The sequence below is a fragment of the Alligator sinensis genome, unplaced genomic scaffold (assembly GCF_000455745.1).
Source record: "Alligator sinensis unplaced genomic scaffold, ASM45574v1 scaffold573_1, whole genome shotgun sequence".
NCBI classification, from domain to species: Eukaryota; Metazoa; Chordata; order Crocodylia; family Alligatoridae; genus Alligator; species Alligator sinensis.
This window is the reverse complement of record NW_005841877.1, coordinates 358,367-383,642: the sequence shown is the minus strand read 5'-3', so window position 1 is coordinate 383,642 and position 25,276 is coordinate 358,367. Positions and strand designations below refer to the sequence as shown.

The 25,276-nt window shown below is 41.3% G+C and overlaps 1 protein-coding gene across 1 annotated transcript in view; it reads left to right on the top strand.

Moving 5' to 3' along the window:
* The window catches only part of HCN1 (hyperpolarization activated cyclic nucleotide gated potassium channel 1), a 291,127-nt gene that overhangs the window by 131,000 nt on the left and 134,851 nt on the right, over window positions 1-25,276 (top strand). Inside the window, exon 3 of the mRNA XM_006017294.1 lies at window positions 20,426-20,587. Coding sequence (XP_006017356.1) covers window positions 20,426-20,587 — 162 coding nt within the window. The remainder of the gene's footprint in view (window positions 1-20,425; window positions 20,588-25,276) is intronic.

Here is a 25,276-nt window from a genome sequence, read left to right as displayed (position 1 = left end):
TTTCCATGCCTCAGAAATTCCATCTGCAGAGATCACAGTTAATTTCTGCAGAGGGTTTCAGAGGTGGAGGACCTCTGGCTTTTGGACCCTCTGGTAGAGAGACAGCAGCAGTTAATTGATATCACTAATATCTGCCACTGGGTTCCATCATCAGAGCTGACTCGGAGCAACTTTAGTCTAAGGAAAGCTTAAGAATGAGACTACAGAATGATTTACTAAGATTGTTTTAATCATTCAAAGTATATTTAACCCATATTTGTTGAAACCATTTTATAAATGGGTTTGCTTGGCTTAGAGATTTTCACTGTATTTATGATACCTTCATCTTGTCAAGTTTCCTCTGTTCAGAAACTCCCATGGTAATGGATTTATGCAAAAATACAAAGTAAGAAAATACCATTTAGAGATTGGTCTTTTTGTATGTAGACACTAAGTACATGAAGATATATGCACTTATACTGTGACACAAGTTGAATAAATGACTTAGCTTTTATTCTTAAAGGCTTCTAGGTCTATGTTCTTTCCAGGCATAACTTTTTTTTTCATTTTAATGTATTCACAAATTTCTGTCACAATGTACAGTTCCAGTAAATATCCATTTCAGGGGAAAAAGATATAAGGGAATATATTGATAATGTGTTTACTTCTCTTATAATACCAAGTACTAAAATTATACTGTGACATTTAGTATTTGAAATGAAAGATTGATTGCATTGTACGACGGGATGAAATGTGGGCTGAGCTGCTTGTCAATCTGTGGTGAAACTCCTACCAAGGTAAATGCAAGTGGAATGAATGAATGGACAGTTGTATATAGTTCTCATGTCTAAATCATTGCCTGATGTTTTCATTTACTGTATTATAGGGACTTATATTTCACTTGCAAAATTATTTGTGGTATTTTAAATATCCAGGCTCACTTTTCTTTCTGGAACATAGTTGTAAAGTACAGAATTTAGATATTTACAATACCTTCTGTAAGTTATTTTAAGTATTTAGTTTTAATTAGTTGTATGTATTAGTATCTTACAAATGTGACATACTGTGTGACAGGCAGCATTAAAACGCCAGTACAGAGCACATAGCCAGAGTGGCCAAGGGGCAGTATTTGAGTTTTTTTGGAGCACAGCGAGAGAAGAGAGACCCTCAACAACACCAGAACAATCAATAGCTCAGTCATTAGGTTCAAGTCACTGCTCTGCCTGATTCAGTCCCAGAGTTTTGAGCCTTAATTTCTCAGCTGCCAGATGGCTCCCCAAGTTGCTAGAAACCTGGCTATTCTGAGGTGGGTATCTATTTTGCAGCTGTTTCTACTTTATACAAATAATTAAATCTTCATTGGCACAGACGCTAGAATCCTGCTCTCCCACATCCAAGGTGAATGTCAGTATTGTAGGAACATCAAACTGGAAATGATGTCTTGGCTCACTGAATCTTGTCTCCTCGTATCACAAAAAAATATATTGACATATTGTATGATTCTTTTCATTAACTGATTGAGTTATTGGAGGGTTTTTGAAAACCAAGGGAAAGTACTCATTTAAGCCAGGTACAGACATTACACATAAACTGCTCTAAGTGACCAAAGACCAGTCTATACCTATAACAAAGCAGAAGTTTAGTGCATATAGACTGGTTTAAAAATGGAAGAACCTGTTCTAAGATAGACCTGTATCTATGTGCACTCAAAATTGATTTAGGTTAGACTAGTGCATCAAACTTCTGTACAATTTCTTTCAATTCATGTTAGGTTGCTGTCCGCCAGCATCCCAGTCACCTTTGTGGCCCCAGGTCTTTCCACCTTCTGACTGTCATGGAACTTAGGCAGCACAGACTCTCTCCCCAGCCCAACCTCTGGTCTCTGGCCAGCTGTCAGGTGTGGGGGGAGTGGGTCTGTGTCCCTGCATGGGCCTCAGCACCAGCAGAACCTGGTGGCAGAATGTGTCCAGCAGCCCAGGAGGCTTGCATGAGGCAGTGGGGGCAGAGGGCTCTTGCAAGAGAAGGATCAGGTCCCTCAGAGTTTGGCACCAGTAGCAGCCAGAGGCAGAATGCATCTGACAGCCCCAGAGGCTCACGCTGAATGGTGGGAACAGCGGGGCTCTGCCAAGAGAAGGATGGGGCCCCTCAGAGCTCTGGCAAATGGCAGGCAGCGACAGTAGGTTCAGTTTAAAGCATTTCCTATATGATTTGTTCCCTCTCACTAGATATTTTTTGTTTCTATGGCAAAGATCTGTAAATTATAGTTAGATGCAAATCCTGTTCACTGTTCTGGGCTAATATTGGGTGCAGGGGTGGGCAGAGCCCCACAGCCACTTCTGTCTACTCCAGCCAGAAGCTGCAGGGGGGCAGCTGTGCAGGGTGCTGGGCTTAACTGGGGCATGGTGAGGTGGCCAGGAAGAAGACTGGGGCGGGGGGAGACACAGCCACCTACCACTATTGTTGTCCCCTGCCAAGCCCAGCACCCTGTGCAGCTGTTCCCCATAACCGGAGCCACCAGGCTGGTGAGGGACACCTGATGGTACCAGACAGGGAGCAGGGGCAGGAAAGAAGTTGCTTCTTTGCCTCAGGCATGGGGGAGCCCAAGAACTGCCTTTGCCCTGCTCCAGCTGGGGCTGTGTGCAGCACATCATGCTCTGCAGAGGACTGTGGTGGAAGGGACTGGGTTGGTCTATCTTTCCAGCCCCCCGCTCTCTCCTTTTCATCCCTGCTCCCTCCTGGAATCCCCTGCTGACCCAGGGGATTTAGCTGCACCTTGCCCCAATCCTTCCCATGTTCTGAAATGTGGTCAGTGGTTCATAGATTCATAGATGCTAGGGTCAGAATGGACTTAAATGGATCATCGAGTCTGACCCCCTGCCTAGGCATGAAAGAGGCATGGGATCAGATAACCCCAGCCAGATGCCTATCCAGCTTTCTCTTAAAGACCCTGAAGGTAGGGGAGAGCACCACCTCCCTCAGAAGCCCATTTCAAATTTTGGCCACCCTTACCATGAAGAAGTTTTTCCTGATATCTAGCTTAAATCTGCTCTCTATCAGTTTGTGACCATTGTTCCTTGTTACCCCAAGAGGCTCCCTGGTGAACAGAGCATCTCTGATCCCTTGCTGCAGCCCCCGAATGAATTTGTAGGCGGCCACAAGATCATCTCTCAGCCTTCTCTTGCAGCTCTCAGTCTCTCCTCATAGGGCTTGTCCTATAAGCCCTTAACCATACAAGTGGCCCTCCTCTGGACCCTCTCCAGTCTATCAACATCCTTCTTGAAGTATGGTGCCCAAAACTGGATGCAATACTCCAACTGCAGTCTGACCAATGCCACATGGTCTCTGCTGCACCCCTGCTTTTCTTAATTGTGGATCCACCACTGATCAGCTCCCTTTTTGCATTATGAAAAGTAAGGACTTGAACCTTAGTCATCTAGATTAAAGGAGTACCGTAAATGTTGGGATTTGGTGAGGGTTTCTCTTTCTGACACTAGAAATTCCATTCTCATGGAATCTTGTGAGTAAATTTCTACTTATAATTTTGGTTTTAAAGAACTATGTTTTGGAACAAAAAGTGTCAACAAAAAATTCCCAACCAGCTCTATTTCTAAATCTTGCTGTGGTTGTGTTATTTTTGGTTTCTTTTGTTTATTTGTTCATTTGCTTTACATTAAGGTTTTCCTGTTTTTTTAATAGGAGTCTATCAGCTTTGTTGGATTTTCCCTACTCATATTGCCTCCTATGAACTCTTTCACATAGTCTTAATTAGGGCTACTGTGTTACCCAAGCTTTTAGGGAGCTAGATTCTGTTTTACCTTACATGCACCACTTACCTAAATGCATAAGTGCCGTTTACGGTACACAGTCTGCAATTGTGGTACAGCATAGCTCCACAAGCATCTGTAAGGTTGAAGTGAGCATACTTAGGGGGTGCACTCTAGTCAGGCAGGTGCATTGCACACTCACATAGTTACCTGCTGTGGGGGTAGAGCGGTGTGAGTGCTAAGGCAAATGGTTGACAGCCCAGAGGTCTCACCTTAGAGGACAAAGCAAAAGCACTGACAGCATGGCCCTGTCAGATTTCAATAAATCTGCAAATTCTGCTAAATACCTTGCGTAACCAAAATATTTGGTGCTGGCATCACAAGGTTCCCAGCCTAGCTCACCACAAGTCGTGACCTCCTCACCTTGCTTCCAGACTCTCTGGGTCCTTCCATGGTTATCTTTCCTGCCATGACTTGATGTTACAGTTTCATAGGGAAGCTGCCCCCAGGATGCAGATGCAGGTTTTGGGGTAGGCCCTTGTCTGAACCCAGGCACTTCCTGGCCTCAGCTAACTTTTAATCTGGCTGGGTCCCACTGCCCAAAGTCCACTGCACCAGGGCCCTAAGTTCTGAGGCTCCAGCTCTAGACCTGTGTAGGCTCTGGGACACTCAGCCCTAAGCATGCCCCATGCAAGCATGGGAGTTATGCTTTCCAGTCTTTTCTGTCAGATATGCAGTGCTCTGACATGCCACAATTATCCATCTGAATCCATTTGGACTCCTGCCCATACTCAGCCTCCCAGGGTTCTGGACCCTATGAGTGCTCTGCTGTGTCTCTAGTGGGTTATGGAATAGAGAAGATCCCACACAACTTACTGATTCGTTTAATGCACTGGCTGGGGGAGTAGTTAGTTGATTGCACGATTTCACAATGATTGCACACTTAATTCATACAACACAATTTTAATTTAAAATTCTTTGCTACGCATATAACACTGCTTAGCTTTAAGAAATACCACAAACATTAAGAACACAATAACTACATATATCAGAAACAATGCTCCAAATGCACTTCCTTCCCAAACAATGTTATAAGAATTAGTATTACAAAAACAACTACAATTACAACTCAAAGTTAAATTTGAATCAATACTATTATTTTCATTATATACTTACAATCCTAGAATTCTGAGAAGCCAAACACCTAAATATGGTTTAAGTCCTCAGTAGTACAATTTAATGGGTTGGCCTCAGTAGTACGGTTCAATGGGCTGGCCTCAGTAATACGGTTCAATGGGCTGGCCTCAATACTGATAGGACTAAGTCCCCTTCCTTCAGTCCCTTTCGGGCACTCCGCGGCTTCAGCGTGAACTAAGAGATTCGTGTTCACGGAGAGGGTGGTTCAGGTGATCAGTCTGATCCGGCCTACACTTGCGATTCTTCCTTCGTTGTTCTGCAAGTGAGGTTACCTCCAAATTGGGACAGTAGGTTACAGTTTTTATTGAGTGAGTTGCCGTCTTGGGCCCCTCCTACCCAAACTTGCCACTGCTCCAAAATTTGGGCTCGGATCTTACTCAACAGATTCTTTTGCTTGGTAATCAGTTTCTTTTATTGATCATTTTAATTACTTTGGGGAATTTCCATATCACTGAATTGACTTTTATTTCCAATCTCGTCAAAGGCCCTAGGGTTTGATCTCTCGGAATGTGGAATGTTTGCTTAAGGGTAATTTTTAGGTTAACTTTGTTAAAGGCCTCTAAAGATAAAATTCAAGAGTTAAGACTTTGAGCAAAGTCAGGACCTTCCGCACATAGACCAAAACAATGGCCTAGATAAGAAGATGAATCTTGTCTTCTTCCTAAACTGGCTAATGGGCAACTATTACAAACATTCAAACTATTTCATTCAATATGGCATGCTGTTAAGACATAAAGCTCACAGAACATAAGCTCCCCTGTCTGGGTTAAACTTAGCCTGCAGTAGCACCAGTACAAAAGGTTCAAGGCACTTATCTTGTGTTGCTCACAGTCCATGGGCTCTTCCACCCTTCTGTGGCACAAAGTATGTTTTTGCAGGCATTCCAGACTGGCTCATCCCTGGGGCTCTGCCTCCTGTGGCTCCTATAGCCAGACTTCCCCTTCTGGGCCAAGCCCTGGGTTTTTGAGCCGCTCCCTGGATCACCTGACCCCCTACTTCCTCCTGAGGCCTGCCAATCACTGCCTACACCGGGGGCAGGTGGATATCTTATTTAAAGTCCCTCTTTGTTTTTAAGTCTGTTCAAGGGGCTGGGTTGACCAGCAGGTCCTGGGCTCCTTCCCCTTCTCAGTCATGGGGCAGGGGGGCTGTTACACCTTGTCACAAGGACACAAAAAATAAAGTCCTGAAATTGTAGCCACACAAAAAAAACATGAAAAAGGTGTTAGACAATGATACAGAAGTGCTCTATCCCATGTGGTATACAAATAGCTTAGTGATTAGGGCCAGGAAGGTGTGTGGCAGGAGACCTAATTCTAGACCCCCTCATTGAGAGAAGTTTTCAACCTACATCTTTTGCTTCCCAGCAAAGTGGTCTAACCAGCTTATGCCTTTATGAGTTAATCCAGGAGTTCTCAAACTGTGGAGCATCTTAAAAGGGAGCCCCAAGCTTCCTAGGAAGTTCACATGGTGGCGTGGAGTGGTGGATGGCAGTGGTGGCTGCCACATGTGAGCTCCCCATCCCCCCACTGTTGCCGTCCAGCACTCAGGGTCACAGTATCATGAAGTTTGAGAACCCCTGAGTTAATGTATAAGGTGCCATACTACCCCACCAAAATTCAGGTTAGCATTACGCATACCCTTCTCCAGTGTTTCTCTTGAAGCTGTATTTAATAGATATTGTATAAAATGGATTGAAAGCACTGGGGAAATTTCCCCCTTACCAGGAATAAGAGTCCAAACTGAAACCCAGGGGTCCTTCACATCCAGGTCAGCATCCATCTCGCTAAGCTATACTATCTGTAGCTTGTTCTCTTCCTCTTGACCACAAATATCTCCTTTAGTTAGCTGTTCAGGGGGACAACATTAAAGGGAGGGTTGGAGAAGGCTCTGGATAGTGCCTAAACCAATGGTACTCGCAGTTTTGGCCCCACAGACCAGATGGATGGTGTGGGAGCTGGTCTGGGATGAGACTAGTCTCTGGAAGCTCTGCCATGCTCCCACCCTTCCAGAACTGGGCTTCAGGAGCACCCACACTGCCCCCACCTCATCCCTGCACACTGGGATCAGGCCCTGTGCCACCTTTCATGTCAATCTAGTTCACAGGGTCACAGCCTATAGGGGAGCCCCATGAGTTGGATGCCCCAGTGCCAGAGGCTGGGTTTGGCCTATGGGTCAAAGGTTGAGCACCTCTGACCTAAACTGTGACCCAGTAGTGTGACCAAGTGTTAGAAAGCACACCAAGTGACCATATTCTGTTGGAAAGCAGAACATTCATAGTCAAACCCTCACTGAGGAAGAGACCTAGAACCTAGGTATCCCACTTCCTGGATGAATGCCCGGTACACCAAGCTATTAGTCTAAAACATGGGAGGGTCCCACTCCTCCATCATTTTGTTTCTGGTAGATATGTGCATTGAGGTCCTGGCCAATTTTTATTTGTCCACAGGGCAAACAATGTGAAAATGTCAGAAATGGCATTTACACAGCTAGGTAAGTGTTATTTTGGGTAGGTAAAGTTAAATAGCACAAAGTGTAGCTTGATAGCTCCTCATTAGAGATGGCCCAAGGGAAGAAAGATCAGCTCTAATGCATCTCAGTGACTGGTGTGTAAACTGCCAAATACAATACCTAACCACTATTAGGCAGGTAAGTTAGACATGTTTTTAGTCAAATACATGCAAATTAGTTATTGCTCAATAACTGCCTTGTTGTTTGTTCACTTGTTATTTTGCCTGCATGCCTTGCTCACTTACCTTTTGGTAAAACTGTCCAATACTCAACAAAGTGGTGTTCACAGAATAGTAATATAAAGAGACAATTGATTTGCTTTATTTCCCTCCATTATTTAGTAGTAATGGGGGGTATCTACACGTGCAATTTACAGTTGACTAATTAGCTCCTCAGTAAAATGTCACCATCTACACGTGTGGCCCTATTAGGCCGGAGTAAACTAATGAACTCTGCTGTAGGATACACAAGTACTATCCTATGGCAGAGTTATTTACTTTGCTGCAACACACTTGTGGACAGTGACTGGGGTTGGCTGGGGCACAGGGGTGCCACAGTGCAGAGGGTCCCTGCTGGCTAGCCCCTACACTGTAGCACTCTTGTGACTCAGCCAGCCCCTCTGCAGCTTGTTGAGCTGGGGCGGAGCAGTTCCAGATTGGCAGACTGAGCCTCCCTGCCAGCTGGGGCTGCACTGCCCTGCCCCAACATGCTGTAGTCCTGGGTGCATGTGTAAATGCAAACTGTGCTAAAGTTTATTCAGGCACACTAATTTCACATGTAGATGTGCCCATAGGTGAGAAGACAGGAAAGACAGATAAGAGGGAGAAGTGGAGGAAGGGAGGAATCAATTCTGAAGATATAATTCCACAATAGAATGGTATAAATTACAAAAGGTATTTTACATGTGATCATTGTTCTATGTAGGGTATTCTAATAACCTTTTGGAAAACAAAATAGTGTAAAATACTAGCAGCCTAATATATGATCATTACATATGCATGTTGTAAATAATTTGTCCGCTACATTTTGTGCAAAATAAAAAGACAATACTATCTGTGTTTCTGCCTCTGTATCTGAATGTAAAATATTATACAGCAATTTTGGATTAGTGATACTCCATTACTTTCACAGAGGTTATTAGAATGCTCGGTTTATTAAAACAATGATCTTCCCTGTTCTACCCTGTGATTAGGAAGGGTAGTTGGAAAAACAAATCCATTATCAGTGAGACTTCCTAACTCTGTTTAACTCTTAAATCTAACTTATTATGTGATCTGCTGATTAGCTCACGTTTTTGGTTTTTTACATTAGATTTTATGCATTAATGAGTTACAGTTTTGATAATAATGTTTATGAATATTTTAGAAGACATGGGTATGAGCTATTTGTATTTGAAGTGTGGAGCATGCATTGAAAATCTTCCCTCCAGGATATATTGAGATTATAGAAAGTGCTGTTATGATTTTTAATTTTTTTTTAATTGCCAATAGTTGATTTATTGTACAAATTCCAGGAATTGCAATAATGTGGTCTTTTTGGTGGACCCTTATTTAAAGCAGATTTCATTACTCGAGGTAGAATTTTGGTGGAAAGGAGAAGTAAGATTGTTCCTTGAGGCACAAGGTCTGAGCAAACAGGACTGGAAGGTCCATAGGAGGTCACCTAGTCCTAAAAGCTCACCTAGTCCTAGAGGCTCAACACAGGATCATCCCTGTGTTGCATCCCAGCCAAGAATTTGTCTAATCCACACTTAAAAATTTCCAGTAATGGAAATTCCACCATTTTTCTGAGTAATCCATCCCCATGCTTACCAAACCTCATAGTTAGAAATTCTTCCTACTATTCAGTCTGCATTTCCCATGTTTTTAATTTAATACCATTGCTGGGGAGACAGAGAATTTTTGATCGCCATCTCTTTATAACAACCCTAATCTCTCCCTAAGATCACTGATGCAGAATGCATAGAAAATATAGGCTTCAATATACTTTGCGTTTGGCATGTGTTGCACCTTCTTTTATCCAGCCTGCACTTCCTGTTCCAAATGCGGGTCTATGATATTCCCGGTCCTTTGTTGAATGAGAGGGAAGGAAGGCATGGTTGCACCCATGCCTGCATTTCTCTACTGTACTTATGTATGGGTATGAGAAGGTGCTGGCTGTAACTCAGCCACTGAAACCAGACAGAACTCCTGGACCTCTAGAGGCTAACTCTATATTTAGGCTTTTTTTGTATTAGCTTTGGGTACAAATTAATGGGTCTAGTGGTGTTTTAAGATGACACAACCTGACCCAGCAGGGATTATGAATTCAAGTTCAAATGATGCTGATGGTTGTGCTAATACTCCAGTGGGATGCAGCTGCAGGCTAAAACTTGAGCTGACATCAGTTGTCAAGCCAACACTCTGAGATGCTAAAGAAATCACTCTCTGAAACACAGCATTGCTTTGCCATATAGGTGTTCTTATTCAATGGATCTAGCACAAGAAGAGTAATTTAACCCTGTTTAGTAAACTCTATCACATAAACCAAAACCTTACTGTAGATTTATTCATTTTCCAGTAAATTCATTAGGTCAACCCATGGTTGAAGTGTGGGTGTGATTTTGGTAAGTTTTCCTTATGGTTAAAGTAAATTCCTAGTTTTCACTCTATTATTACCTCATAATGGGTCATACTTGTTGTATCTTGAGGTGAAAAATGCATCCTAGCAGTGAAGACAAGATAGGGCATTGGTTTATTTGTGGCAAACAAATACTGTATATGGCAAATGAACAAATTTTGCTTGCTTACTTATATTAGACCTTTCCAATATCTACCTGTATTTTTCTCCTGCAAATAAGTTGTATTATAGCTTTCAGCCTTAACATGGATTTAGGGCTTCATTACATTTATATGTTGATGTGCAGTTCCTCTTGCTACCTAGAACATCACTTCTATGTGTAGATCCCTTCAAGTGAAATAAATTATGCTTACATAAAAAAAAAATAGATGTCAGATTGACTAGATCTATGAAACATTAATTTTTAAAAGGTTACATAAAATAGACTGCCCTCAGCTCTTTTTTGTCATGTATGTTTGATTAAAAATATTTTGTTCTGGTTTTTAAATCACTGTAGTTTTTCCTCCAGGGTCAGGTGAAGTGAGTGCAGAACTTCACATCTTAAGGTCACACATATAACTAGATTATATAGTGTTGCATATCTTTTCCCCACTAACAAATGATCAGTTACACATTTCATTGTTATATAGTCATACACATCACAATTCAGTTGAACACAAAATTCTACCCTGCAGGCATATCCAAGTATTTGAATTAATAAGTATTTTTGCTGCTTTTCCCAAAATATTTTCAGTTTAGAATGCTGTAATATGTCACAAAACACATAGGCTGGCTGGATCAGTCAAAATATGTAGACTGGCTGGATCATTATATTGACTGGATCAAATTCCCAAAGGGGCCAACTGAAGAGACTGTAGTACCAAGATGGATCAGGCCTATATTTCCCACAGATATATCCAAAAAAATTCCATTAACACCTGTATGTAGAATAAAGGTATACATATCTAAAATATGCATTGTAGGCACTATGAAGTAACAAAACAGACTTTAAAACAGCTCTTATTGGTTTAGATCCCCCTTATTTGCCCCATTTTAAGAAAAGGAAAAAAAAAAGATATAAACTGTGTCCTAAAGAGAGGTTTAATTCTCCTCCACCCCCGGTTTATTATTTTTCTTCATGGTGCATTGCTATATTTTGTGCAGAAATGTAACTGCTACCCTGCTGGTGACTAAATGAAAGCTAAACTGTGATATAAGACTCAGGACCTGACAGTTTTTAATCTGTCACTACCTGCCGCTCCGAGGGTTAAAGACAATAATTCCAGACTGCCATAGAGATTAATGAACCCCCGTATAATTTTTATTACTAATATTTCTCCCATGCAGCCTATCTTAATGTTCTATTGTTAGACTTGATGTTTCCAGGAATTTCAGTCCATGGGCAATTTATCATACCTGCACAGAGAAGATGCTCAGTATTTCTGATTGTGTACATTTCTGTTTAGTTCAAGCATCATGTTAAGTTGCTTGAGGTAAAGTCCAAATTGTAATTTGAGGATTAAAAGTAAAATACTGCTGCCAGTTAAGCTAGCCTTGCAGTGCTGGTAAGGTTTAGCACTAAGTCTACTCTGCAGAGTGGTTCTTGGAAAAAGGTGTCTGGATAAAATCTATAAGATTATACAGTAATATTTACCAAACATTCCTCAGATTTTTATATGCTATACGAATTAAATTTAAAGATAAAGATAATAATCCATAAGGTTACCTGCAAATCAGAGCTGAGTAAATATAAAATACAATGTCAGAAAACAGCAGGCATAACTGACTGATTTCCATGGTATGGAGTTCAACAGCTTGTGTTATTTCTTAAGTGAAAATATATGCAAACTATTAACATAATAAGACAGACCTCAAGTAGTAATAAGGAAGTGAGTGATCTGCTAGTTAGGACTGGAACAGTTGTCTTGAGCTGAAAAATCAGTTATCAGAGCTCCTGCATTTTGGAATATGCCTGCATTGTAAATATTAGGAAGCAGCAATCTGTTTCCTCCTTCACACATAGGAGTGAAAAGAGTCATTAAAAAGTGTAACCGAAAACTGAGACAATCATGTAAACTCTGACTTTTAGAGCAGATTTTATTCTTATTCCTATTCCAAACAGCCATTGTGATGCCAAACATTCATAACTGAACTTACTCTGTAGTTAAAATGTCAACTATATTACCCTAAAAGGGTATTGCCATTTTTGTTGCACCACAAATCCTGGAGATTCAGAGTACTGAAAAAAGATTATAAAAATTAATGTGATTAGAAATAATTTAGATTAAAAACAGAAAAATAGTTTGATATTCAAGATTTTTTTTCTTTGCAAACTGTAATTTTTTTCTATTATTTTAGCCCTTGGAAACCATAAGCCAAAACACACAAATAGTTAAGTGATAGTATCTTGGTCTAATCACAGATAAATGCAAACAGCAAACAAAAGCAAAAAATAAGGAAAGTACACTTTTTCTGCTTGTTTTATAATTTGAACTTTTATATGTACAATTTTAAAAAATATGTCGGCCCAATTTTTCAAGTCAGATAGATATTATTAGTTAATTATAGAATTAAGAAGCTAAATAAAAGTGGCCTGATTTTCAAAAAAATGGCCTGAATTTCTTGCTGTCCTTTGTGCAGATCACTTGTGAAATAAGTGAGATTAATTTCTAGCCTTTCCTGCTCCCTGCCACCACCTGCAGGTCCCGAGACTCCACCAGAAGTGGTGGGGAACCTCAATCCCTGCTTCCCAGCAGAGTCCCAGCAGCTCCATGTGGCACTAGGGAGTGGGAATGACAGCTGGCTCCATTGCACAGGACTCTCCCCTCGTGGCACATGAGTGCCAGGGGTGTACGTGAGCCCCCTGCAATAGAGTTGGGCTAGCCTGGCTCCACTCCTTGCCATCATGTACAGCTGGAACTGCTGGAACTGGCTGAAGTTCAGCTCCACAAACACCCTGGGGTCCTGCCACTTGCTACTGCTGGTGCTGGTAGTGGCAGGGGCTGTGTGACATGGCGGAGAGTGTATAGGGGGGTCCCCACACTCCCCCACCCTCTCTCACATGCCACAAACCCTGCACACTCACACCCTGCCCACCCAAACTTCATGCTCCTGCCGTCCCCTTGCACACAGGCCCCAGGTTCTGCACTCCTGCCAGCCCCAGCACCATGCTCCATGCTCCCGCCCAACTGCAATCTCCCACCCTGCCTGCCACTACTTCTCTTCCTGATGCCCAGAGCAAGTGCTGCAGCACGAACAGGAGGAGAAGCTTCCGGGCTAGGGACAGATATTACACATAAATTGGTTTAAGTGATCAGAAATTGGTTTAAACCTAACAGAACAGATGTTCAGTGCACATGAACCAGTCTGAAAATGGCTGAAACCAGTTTGACATAAACCTGGTTGAATGTAGTATCAGACTTAACTGATTTGGGTCAAACCAGTTTATGCAATGTCTATCCCAGACCCCTTGCTGGTTTAAGTTAAATCAGACACCCCCAGCATCCTGGCATGCTCTCTGGGCTGGGTGAGGCTGTCTGCTCCACAGAAGATCTAGCCCCTCCCCTCCACTCTCTGTCTGCAGTTTAGCACAGACTTAAGGCATCCCTGCTCCTCACCACCTCTCCCCATTCCCACTGCTTTACAGACACCTCTCAGCATTAGCTAGCAGACCACATGCTGGCTACGGTCCATGATGTGGCGGATGGGACAAAGGGAGAATCAACAGGTAGCTGGTAATGTCCCTCTATTGTTTTCACTGAGTTAGGGCTGAAAAACACTGTTACCAATTCCATGCTGGGCTCATCAGAATGGGGGGGGGGACCCCTCCCTAATTAAAGTATCCTGTCCGGGACTGGCCACGCATCTCAGCCCTGTGCAAGGGAAGGGAGAACTGCTTTAGCACCCCCCAGCTTCTAGCCTGATTCACTGCAGGCATGTGCCTACATGTCTGGGACATCTGTACAGTTACCAAGTGATTTAGCCTAGCCAGGTTACACTAACCTGCAAAGACTGAATCAATTCAGGCTCAGGCTTTTTGAATGTCTGTCCCTAGCCCTGGAGGCCAGGGAAGCCAAGCAGGTTCCCCAGCAGATGTAGCAGTGGCAGCAGCAGCCCTGCCTGGAAGCTGTGCATGCTGGCTGGGCCAGGACCCTCCCATACATGAGACTGGGAGGTGTGTGGGCTGGATGGGGTACAATTGGTGGGTATCAGATGAAATTGCTTGGTGGGCTGTATCTGGCCCATGGGCCATATTTTGCCTGCCCCTGAATTAAGGGTTGTCAAACTTGTAGTTCCTACCTAACCCTTTTTCTCTTGTTCAGAGTTCGTTGACTTTTTGATGTGGTAAAAAGTCTATTCTAATTAAAAAGACTTCTCAGCAATGGGGAGCTTTTAGAGTTTTTCTATGTGGAAACATTAAAACATGTATTTTTAAAATGTTTTGAGAAGAATTCAGTTTTCAATGAAAAACTGGGAAAACAAAATGTTGGTGTTTTCACTCCTTCCTTTCCCTATTTTTTAGCAGTTACCATTTTGCTGCTGGAAAAGGGAGGAAAACAGGCAAACATGGAGAAAGCGGGGAACATTGAACATCTGAAAACGTATTTGTTTATAGCTTTTTTTATGTTTTGTTTGTGCTTAGCTGTTCATTACAAGTACACAGAACATTTGAAAATAATACACATTTTCTCTGGAAGCTTTCATTTTAAAGCAAAAATGTATTTTTTGTGTAAAATGTGTAGTGCTGATTTAGGTATTGTTATTATTGTTTTGATATGTGTACTTTAAGGTTATTTTGTAAAGGAAATAGATCAGGGATGGGCACTGAAGATTTTATAATATACAAACAATAGATTTCTGAAAATAAGGGGTAAAATTGACAAATGAATGAACAGTGTGATTGAACTCATGAAATAATATGTCACACTAAGATATCAAGATAATGTCTAGAAAGCAAGAACATTTTATAATATTTCATTCTCCTGACTGTTAACAAATAAAGTCATTCTTTAAAGGAAAGGCTCCACAAAGAATGAAAGGTTACAATGTCATATGCTGATTATTCACTACTCTTATTGTGTTTGGTTCATCTTGCATCATTGCTCTCATAATGCATAATCATAGTTATAAAGGCAAATTGCTAAAGAAAGGTGTGGGGGGAGGGGAGAGAAACTCCAAATCGAGCCACCCATGTAACAGCTTAGCGCTTGGGGTAGTTCATTCAAATTCTGGTCATTTGAATAGTTTTTCAGTTTGTACACACAGCCCCAGACCTGGCCAAAACTGGTTTGCTCACTGAGGCTGCAGTGTGATTGGACCTTTTTCAGCTATGTAGTGCTTGTTAGGGCTGTGCAAAGCTTCGGGTGGTGATTTGATTCGGAGGAGATTCTGCTCAATTCAGTAGCCGACTCTCTGAATCTGAATTGAATAAGAGGATGAATTAAAAGATCCAAATCAATTCAAAGCTCTCTGAATCTTTGGGATAGTGGGGGGCAGCAGGGATCGCCCCCTGCCTGCATGAGCAGTGAGTCTGGGGGGGGAGGGGGGAAGGGGTTGTTTGTTTTTTTCTTGAAGGGCCAGAGCTGGCCTGGCCGGGGCACCCATAGGGGGGCTGGGTGAGCAAGAGGGGAGTTGGGGGGCTCATGCAGAGACCCCCATGCAGTGTGGGGCAGTGGGGGCAGCAGGGATTGCTCCCCACCCGGCAGCACCTGGTGAGCCATGGCTTTTTTATTAATAAGTGCCAGGAGCTGGGGCGGGCAGGGGATGGGCATGGCCTGGCTGATTCCGAGGTTCGGCTAAACTGAATCGGGACAGTGATTCGAAGCACCAAATTGAATCACTGTCCCCGAAATCAGCGGAATCCAAAGTGAATACTAGCCACTTCGCAGAGGCCTAGTGCCTGTACAGTGAGCTTTCTGAGCTCACTGACTTGTCCGAGTGGCATTAGCCCAGGGTACGAACCCAGGGGGTGAATGCTGCCCCTTCCACCCTCCTACCCACTACCAAATTTGATGGAAGAGGAAGAAGGGGGCAAGCAGCCCCCTGGGTCTCATTCCATGGGTTCTGGAGCTGCACCAAAGCAGCAGCTCTCTTTGGAGTTGTGCTGAGAAGCTGGTGAGCTCAAGGAGCTCACTGGACATGTATTGCATAGTTGTAGGAAATGATGTGTGGCTGCATCCCCGTGCACCACTCCTGTATCCACTCATACTGAGGTTCTAGGGCTTGAGCGTATTGCACCAATTATTTAGCTTAAATTTGAATTGCTCCTTTTGATTGCTCCTTTTGTATACTTCTTACAGCTTATTATTGGGGTCATATTGATTCATCATTAAGTTTCATAGGGCAGTAGGTCTGGTACTGTCTAACGCTACTATACTATTCATGTGCTCTAATATTACTCCACAAATTGCCCTGATAGTTCTCTCTTTTGTACAAGCTCCTTTGCAAGCATATCACCCATTGAAGTCATATCCTGTTATAAAGATAAATAAGAATAGGTGTATACCAAGCCCCCAGAACCAAATATACCCAAATTTTGGCAAAGCATATATCAAGATATGAGCTTTACTTGTCAGGACCCTCCTCAGTCTGAAACTGTGGGAAAACTGGATCCTGCCCAAGTCATAGAGCCCTGAATGAACCATTTCTAAGTATCTGTGCCTACCAACACAATATTTCATCTTGCTTACAATAGTGTTTAGAACAGAGGGCGATGTGAGTCTGGAGTTCTCAGGTTTGTTATCAGCTCAGTGAAAGTAATGCCATGTATTCAGAAAGGTAAATTGGCCCAAATTGTCAGGTGCTCATCATTAACAATTGGGGACTCTATTTCAGAAGAGCTCTGCTCTCCTCTAGGAATCCAAAGAAAAGGACATTTTTGAGCTCAACACCAGCCAGATCCTATCCTCACACTTGGGATCCAGTTTTCAGTATTGCGCAGTATCCAGCATACTGAATTCTGAAAATCTGACCACTTTGACGGACTCTCTTGAAAATATAGTAGATGGCAGCTGAGCTTTTCTGGAAATCTTGTCTTTGAAGAAAAGGTTCCATAAACTATAAATAAAGTAAAACATCCTTAATTTTACAGGAGGGAAATGGAATTTGGATAAGACATGACATTTTTAATAATATTACAAGCATTCCATACAAACTGGAATATAGAACTAATATTCCTAAAGGGCGTAACTGGAAAAAATGCTTTATACTTACATGTAGTATCTGGCTATGTATCCATGCCCTATTAAATAGTCTTTGAATTTCGTATTTATATATTTATTATAACAAAATAAGGCCAATAGAGTTATGAAAAATGCCTTAATCTGGCCTCAGCACTTATACTTACATGTGTTTAAACATATAAATAATAGAACCTCTGCATTCAGTTTGGCTATTTAATGGTTTGCATACAATGCCTTTCTTCACATGAGTTTTGTTGTTCACAAATACCAAACTCTTCACCTAAATGTAAAAATAGTTTTGAAATACCTGTCTTGGATTTTTTAAATTGAATGGATTGTAAAGGCAGAAGACACCATTTTGATAATCTGATCTCACCTCCTAATATGCTTTTTACTATATCACATATGAAGTTATGATCTAAGGACAAAAATCAGTACCTTGTGTGTGAAAATTAACCGGGCCCTTAGTTAACATAGTTGGTACTTCATCTTAGTTTCAAATATATTTGTAAATCCAGTCTCATAATACCTAATATTTATTACTTGTCAGGATTTATAATGTTGCTCTAAATATGTGTCCACATACCATGGTTCATTATGTAGATAGTTCATTATTTTCAGTATTACTCTGTTATTCCTCTTTCTTCCTTACTTTGGGAAGTGGGTGGGGTGGGGAGGGTACTGAACGAACTTTCTTTTTCAGGATTCCTCCCCCCACACCTCCCCGGCACTGTCCAGAGCTGTTTGTGGCTTTTTCCTTCTTTTTCTTTTTCTTTATCTCCACCTGCAGAAAAGTTCATTCTATATGCCCACGGGAATCTGTTACCTTTTTTGGCTTTAAGGGCTTTGTTTCCTTCATAAATTTTGACCGAAAATTGTTCTATCTAAAACTGCTTTGAAATATCAATTGGACAAGGCATTTTTACCTCCTAACTGTTGAATGAGGTTCATTACAGCACATTTTACAGTATAGTTGGCTGTATTTCAGCAGTGGATGGAATGATTCACAAATAACTATATTTATGTCGATAGTATGGAATATGTTTTATGATTTTTTTGCATAAAAAGTGCTAGATAAAGCTAAAACATTCTTGTTATTCTGTACGTCAGTTTAATCAAATGTTGCTGCACATGCTGATTATAGCCAACCAACTTATCCACAATAAACTGTTAAATGTATGTGGGGCATGTGGATGGATGGATGGATGGATGGAAATGTCATTGTAATGGGATCATTTGGATGCTGGCATTTTTGTGAAGGGATTAATTGAGCAAACTATAGTTATAATGAGTTGGCATAAAGTGAAATGCTACAGGTGTTTAAAAAATTGCAGTACATTAGGAACACTGATAGTGTTTAATAACTGAGAAATGTACACTTCCATCTGTGCAGTCTAGTACAGTGGGATGATGTTTGTACACTGAATTAATTAATAAAAAGTGCAGGGATATGATGACTTTAAGTCTGTTTCTTATTCTTCCTGTGATTTTTGGCAAGAATAAATATTGGCAGAAGCGTTTGAAATCCAGGTTTTCTGCCTCATGGATAAGTCATGCTCTCTCTCTGTGGTGCAGTAAATCTCGAATTCTGTGTCTGTATACTGTCCCAGCTTCATCGGGAGGCATGGAAAGTGCCCTCCCTATCCCAGAAAATGCTGTAGTCGTATGGTCAGAAAACTCACTTAGGAGGAGAGAGATGTAAGTTTGGACAATCTCTACCTGTTCCTTCTCACACCATGTTTAACTCCAGGATCTGAGACAGAAGTTCAATAAACCAATTTAAACTCAATCATTTAAATCTGATACTATATCCATCCAGGTTATCTTAAACTGGTTTGGGCCATTTGAAGATGGTTTATGTGCACTGAACTTATGTTGTGTTACAGATATAAACCTTTTTCTGATCATTTATACCAGTTTATGTGTAATGTCTGTCCCTAGTCCAGGAGATAGCTTTAGGCTGAGAATTAGTCTGGCATAAGCACCTCCCTGTGACTGAATCTATATGGCATACTATCCCTGGCAACAGTACCATCAAATACACCATACTGCTCTGGGTGAGATGCCTCCCAAACTTCATAGCAATCTAGCTACATCCACAGAGAGGGCTAATAAGCACCATTGACTAGCAGAGTCAGATAGGCTTCCTGGCTGTGTGTAGATGAAATGAGGGGCATGTGTGCATGACACTTTAAAGCGGGTTAAATGCTTTTGCACCGCTTTAATGGTGTTGGTGTTTGTACATGTTGGTGGCATATTGTGCAGTAATTCCAGCCGCTGTAGCAAATTTGGCAATGTAATGCGCCTTAAATGACTTGGGGCACAGCAAACTAAAACTCCTCAGCTGCTCTACAGCTGCAGAGTGAAGCACCAAGCTCCATGCAGCTCAGGGGCTCTGCAGGAAGCCTGTGCAGGCAGCCTGGCAAGGCAGGCTACCCAAGAAAAAAATGCAGAAATCTTTTTTGTTGTTTTTTTTGGAGCCTGCCTGCCTGCCTGTGCTGCACGGGGGCCTGGTGCTTCCCTCCGCAGCTGTGGTACCCCCTGGGACTACCCGAGCCAGGTGTCTGCAGGCGGGTGCTGCCTGGAAGGGGGCCCCTGCTGCTGCGGAGGGAAGCACCAGCCCCGCCACCCGCTGCCCCCCCAGCCCAGGGACTGCCCCTCCCACTGGCAGCTCACCCTCCCCTCCCCACCACCAGAGGTAGGCAAGTGCACAGGTGTGTGCATGACATGGGGGTTTACTTGGCTAAATTGAAGCAGTGTTTCTAAAAACCCATCGCTTCAGTTTAGGGCCCCTGTTTCATCTACACACGTCTCCTGAAATCTAATGCAGCTCTGCTGCTTCTAGTTAAGGAGGAAACCATATGGAACAGCATTAGTTTAGCATGTAGACATGTCCTTCATCATGTGACTGAGTCATTTGACTTAGTCACCTCAGTACAGTGTTTTCTTGTCACTTGAGAGGGCTCCTTTATACTTAAATGTTGGTTTTTGTGGATCGTCTTTCCCCTTGCATTGGTATTACTATTCGTAAAGCATTGTTAGATCCTCAGGCACTATAGGAGTGCAAAGTATATAAGACATATGGTGATATGATTGTGTACAAGACTGCTTACTCTTCTTTGATATGTTTGTATGAGAAGAAAATGAGTTATATGACCTGATTTTAATCACATAAATCACTTTTGATTTTTTCTACAGATTTTCCATATGACATATGATCTGGCAAGTGCTGTGGTGAGAATCTTTAACCTGATTGGAATGATGCTGCTACTATGCCACTGGGATGGTTGTCTTCAGTTCTTAGTACCTTTACTTCAGGATTTCCCACCAGATTGCTGGGTGTCCCTAAATGGTATGGTTGTAAGTATTGTTCATTTTTCATTGTGTTTCCAAATGTTCTTTTTGATTATTTGTAAACTGTTAGTTCAAAGCTTTAATGAAACAGTAAATGCAACACGCTGCATTGTGATACATTTAAATTCAAGGTTTCCTCTTTTTTTTTTTTTGATGGTTGACTACTAATTTGAAGTATGTTTTATAAGACTAGCTACCAATTCACAATTATAGTAATTTTCCAAGTCTGAACTAATCCAGAAATATTTCAGTTTTAAGGTTGTCTTTACCTATCAATCCTCATTTTCTTAGCAAGACACCAAAAAGAAAATTCACTGAGGGTATAGATGCCTTTATAGCTGGAGCTGTTTCAAAAGGAGAATGTTGCAAAAGGCAGACACTATTATGCTTATTGTTTCTTGTGGACCAGCTGGGAACTATACAAATAGCACAATCACTTCAACTTTAACTCTGCTTCATTCAGTGCTTAGCTGATGTAGCTGTGTTAAAGTTGGAGTGCTTTTGCTATGTTTGTATTGTTCCCAGCTTCCCACAAATAATAATTAAAACGTAAAAGCTACTGCCCTTCTGAAATGTTCTCCTTTCAAAAAATATGCATACTGTGAGATTTAGCAAGCATTTTCAGAGGGTTGTTGATAAGGCCTCTTACCTACATATAACCCAGTTTTGCCCTCAGTTACATAAATGAAAATCTTTTGGCATGAATTAGGAGCTTGGCTTGTTTAGTTTAGCAAAACAAGGTTAGAGTGAAAATGATTACTCTTTATAAATACATTTGAGGATGAATATATAAGAGAAGGATAAAAGCTATTTAAGTTAAAGGGCAATATTGGTACAAGGTCATGTTCTTCTAGGCAGTTTGGAATGAATAGTTCCTGTGAATTCAGGGGACTAGACTGTATAGCCCAGGAAATCCCTTCTAGTCCTTTACTCTTAAATCATGAAGACCTTGTCTAGTCTCTTCTGCAGATTTTACTCAAAGAATATTCCCACTGGAATTTTTCTAAGAAAACAGTGAGAAAACCTAGAGGATTTACATCAGGAAAAGTTGTGTGTGTGTATGTGTCTGTGTGCATGTGAACTGCTACTTTAAGGATAAAATGTGGTTGTATTTGTGCTACTCCTCCAATGGAGCTAGTGTGGTTTTTGCTTGAACCAGTACCCTGGTGTTCGTTCTTCTATCCTTCCAATTGATATGGAGGATTTTCTGAAAACATTGTTGAAGGTAACATCCAAAGCTTTCAAGTGTTTCCAATATCGCATCCAATTTTCACTCCCATACAACAGGGTATGGATAACAACAGCCTGTATACAAGAAATTTGGTTTGAATCTTGATGTCATGCTCATCGAAGACATGATTTTGGAGATGTCCAAAAGCAGCACTGGCAGATTTTATCTGGTGTTGCATATCATCATCTGTGTTTACTTTTTAAGAAAGGAGGGGGAAATTTTTAATTTTCTTCAAGGATTACCTTCTAATTGTAATATGTGGAAGAGCAGCGCATTCATTTGGGTCAGGTTGGTAAAGTATCTGGGTTTCCGTGAAGTTGACAGCGATTCCAAGCATTTCATATGCTTCAGAGAAGCAAATAAGAGTGCCCTAGAGCAATTCAACTGAGTGGGTACACACAACTCAGTTGTTAGTGAATTGAAGATCAGAAATGAAGTGTTGGTTATCTTGGATATGGAAGAAGTCATGAAGAAATATGATAATGGAAACAAATTTCGGTGGGCATCTGAATCTCATCAGGACCTTCCACAGGTCCTCTCTCCTGATTGAATCACAGGTCAGTGAAGGCCATTACATGCATTCAAGCATGGTAAGAATGCGTAAACATTCTTGGCTGTATTTCAGTCAACTCAGTCCCTCTGGGTTTGATATACAGTTCTTTTAAAGACTTTTTTCCTAGCTCACATTCTTATTAGAAAGAACAATAGATGCACAACTAAAATGAGTCACTCACCATTTACTGAGACCATCATTCTGTGAAAGGGAAGGGAAGGCAGAATAGAAAGAGCTGGAAAGATCCAGTGAAGCAGAAGAAGAATGCCATTTCTAGAATTTGGGTTTAAAAGCCCACAAAGGAAACTTTCCAGCAAAATAATTCAGGTTAGATAAATTAGAATCATCCAGCAAAAACCCACTTCACTGGAAAATTTCCAGTAAATTCTGTTCCTGAAGAAACAGAAGAATTCCGTTTCAAAATTATCAAAAGAAGACTGAAATGAGATTTCAGAGATTTCAGTTTGAAATGAGCATAAATGTGAAACTTCTGAGTGCTCCTTTTTTCTTTAACATACCTCTTGACTGTTTGTTAATTTTTAAAAGAGTTATTCCTAAGAATGATGTAAGCTACCCACCTGCAAAAAAATTAAATAAAAATTCTACCATTCATCATTCTAGAGAACATACTTTCAGCCCTCTCCAAGAATCCTATGAAACAACTGGCTTTTGAAGCATGCTGAATCTCAATAATTGCTTAAATATTGTGTAGTATTATAGAAATGTATCACTGTGTATGTATTGTTTTTGGTTGTAAGGTTATATATATATGTCACTGCAGTGCATTTCAGAAGTCCATTGAGTAAAGCTGTCAGTCATGCAGACAAGTAGTTGCAGACATCAAGTAACATCTTAAATGATAAGCAACCTGTTTGCTGACACCTTATTGTGCGGCTCTCCTGACAAAATAGTGACATATCTTCAAAAATGTAATTACTATAATAGGAGTAGGTCACCAGGATGCTGACTGGCATGTCTTTGCATTCTGCTGTATTCTTGATTCTGCTATGTGACATCTTTTATACACATTGGAAAGCATGCATTTTTAAACTGGCCTGCACAAAAAGCTTTCATTATAGCTGGGTAAACGAAAGTACTGTACAATCATGTAGTGAGAGGAAAATTAAAAATACCCTTTTCTAGGTTTCATTAAAAGGGGATGGGCCAGCACTGCAGTGATTAAGACCCAACTATCCCTATTTTTGTTATTTTTAGAATTGGAAAAGGGGTTCCTTTTAGCGATCTTTTGTCTGAGAACTGTGTATACCCTCTGGGGACAACATGACATTTCTTTCTGCTAGCACTCAACTCTGAATTGAGCCACTGCTCCTTCCTGGCTGAACAGAGACAGACATAGTCTCCTAGAGAGTTCTCAATATTATTTCTTACTTAACTACAGCTGCTGCGGCTGAGAGAAAGAGGGTGGCCATTCCCTCAAACAGCTGAGCAGTATTGAATCTGGAGTATGTGTCAACATTTTGGTCCTAAAACAGACAACATTTTATTTTGATGGTTTTGTATCATTTACCATTTTTTTCCTATCGATATCGATAGGGAAAAGTGGTGAATGATATATATATATTTACTTTCCTCTGGCCACAGTTGAAGCAGTGACTAGGATGGTATCAGTAATCCATACTCATGTACTCAGGTTCAAACCAGTTGCCAGATTCTCAGCTGTAAGGGAACTTTACCTTTGTTCAGCTGGGACTTTGGTTTTGTTTTTTGGTTTTTTTCCCCATCCTCTGCAGCATAGGATATGGATTGCCTGCTAGGATCCTCTGAATGTAAAATTTAGCCTCCTGTGATGTATAGGAAGCCAAACACAGGGGTTTAACTCTTTATCTGGAAAAAACTGCTAGATACAAGTTTCTGTAATCACAAGAAGTTAAACCTAAACATGATTATGGCATCCCAGTTTTCAGTAAGTCAATTGCTGATTACATACAAAACATAAAATCAATTTTGAGTGATCTAAAAGCAAAGATTTCATGGGAGAACATGACTCTGCAGTGTTAATGAGTTAACGAGACCAATTATAATTTGGTTATGAATGGCAGAACTGAGCTTCCTAGTTGCAAGCCAAAGTATTTGCAGATAACTCAATGTTACAGTAAGGATGTCTACATGTTGGTATCATGGAGAGTTACCCCAAGTTACCAGTGAATGCACTGGCATACCAGACTCTACAAAGCACGAGATCGTGCATGCAGAGAAAACTGTAGCTCCAAAACTAGAAGCAATATAGCCATATCAGCACAGTACTAAACCATGGCACTAGTAATCCGTCTTACTCAGCAGAGCTAATGAACTCAGGCACAGCATCCTACTAAAGTGGCTATACTATTTCTGGTTCCTTAGCTAATGAACTAGTTCAGGTACAGTCCTACCTTCTGGTACAGTCCTACCTTCTATATATACATATACATACATACACACACACAGATATATACACCTGCATACATACATAAGATGTAACCACCAAATAGTAATAAAACCACTAGATAAAGGAGGAGTCATAGTCATCCTAAACCATGAGGATTACATAAAGGAAGCCAACAGACAGCTCTCTGACACCACCTACTACAAAGAACTACAAGAAGATCCTACTCCCCTTTTCACCAAAAAACTCAACAATACCATCAAATCATTTCCATCAAGACTACAATAAAAACTAGAGACCTTGATCCCCCCCCTACCTAACCCAGGGACTTTTTACCTGCTCCCTAAAATCCACAAACAAGGGAACCCTGGCAGACCTATCATATCCAACCATGGGACCCTAACTGAGGAAATATCAGGTTTCGTTGAATCAATCCTAAAATCGCTTGTCACCCACCGAGCAAGTTTTGTACAAGACACTACAGACTTTCTACGGAAACTTAAAAACATAGACCACCTTCCCAGAAAC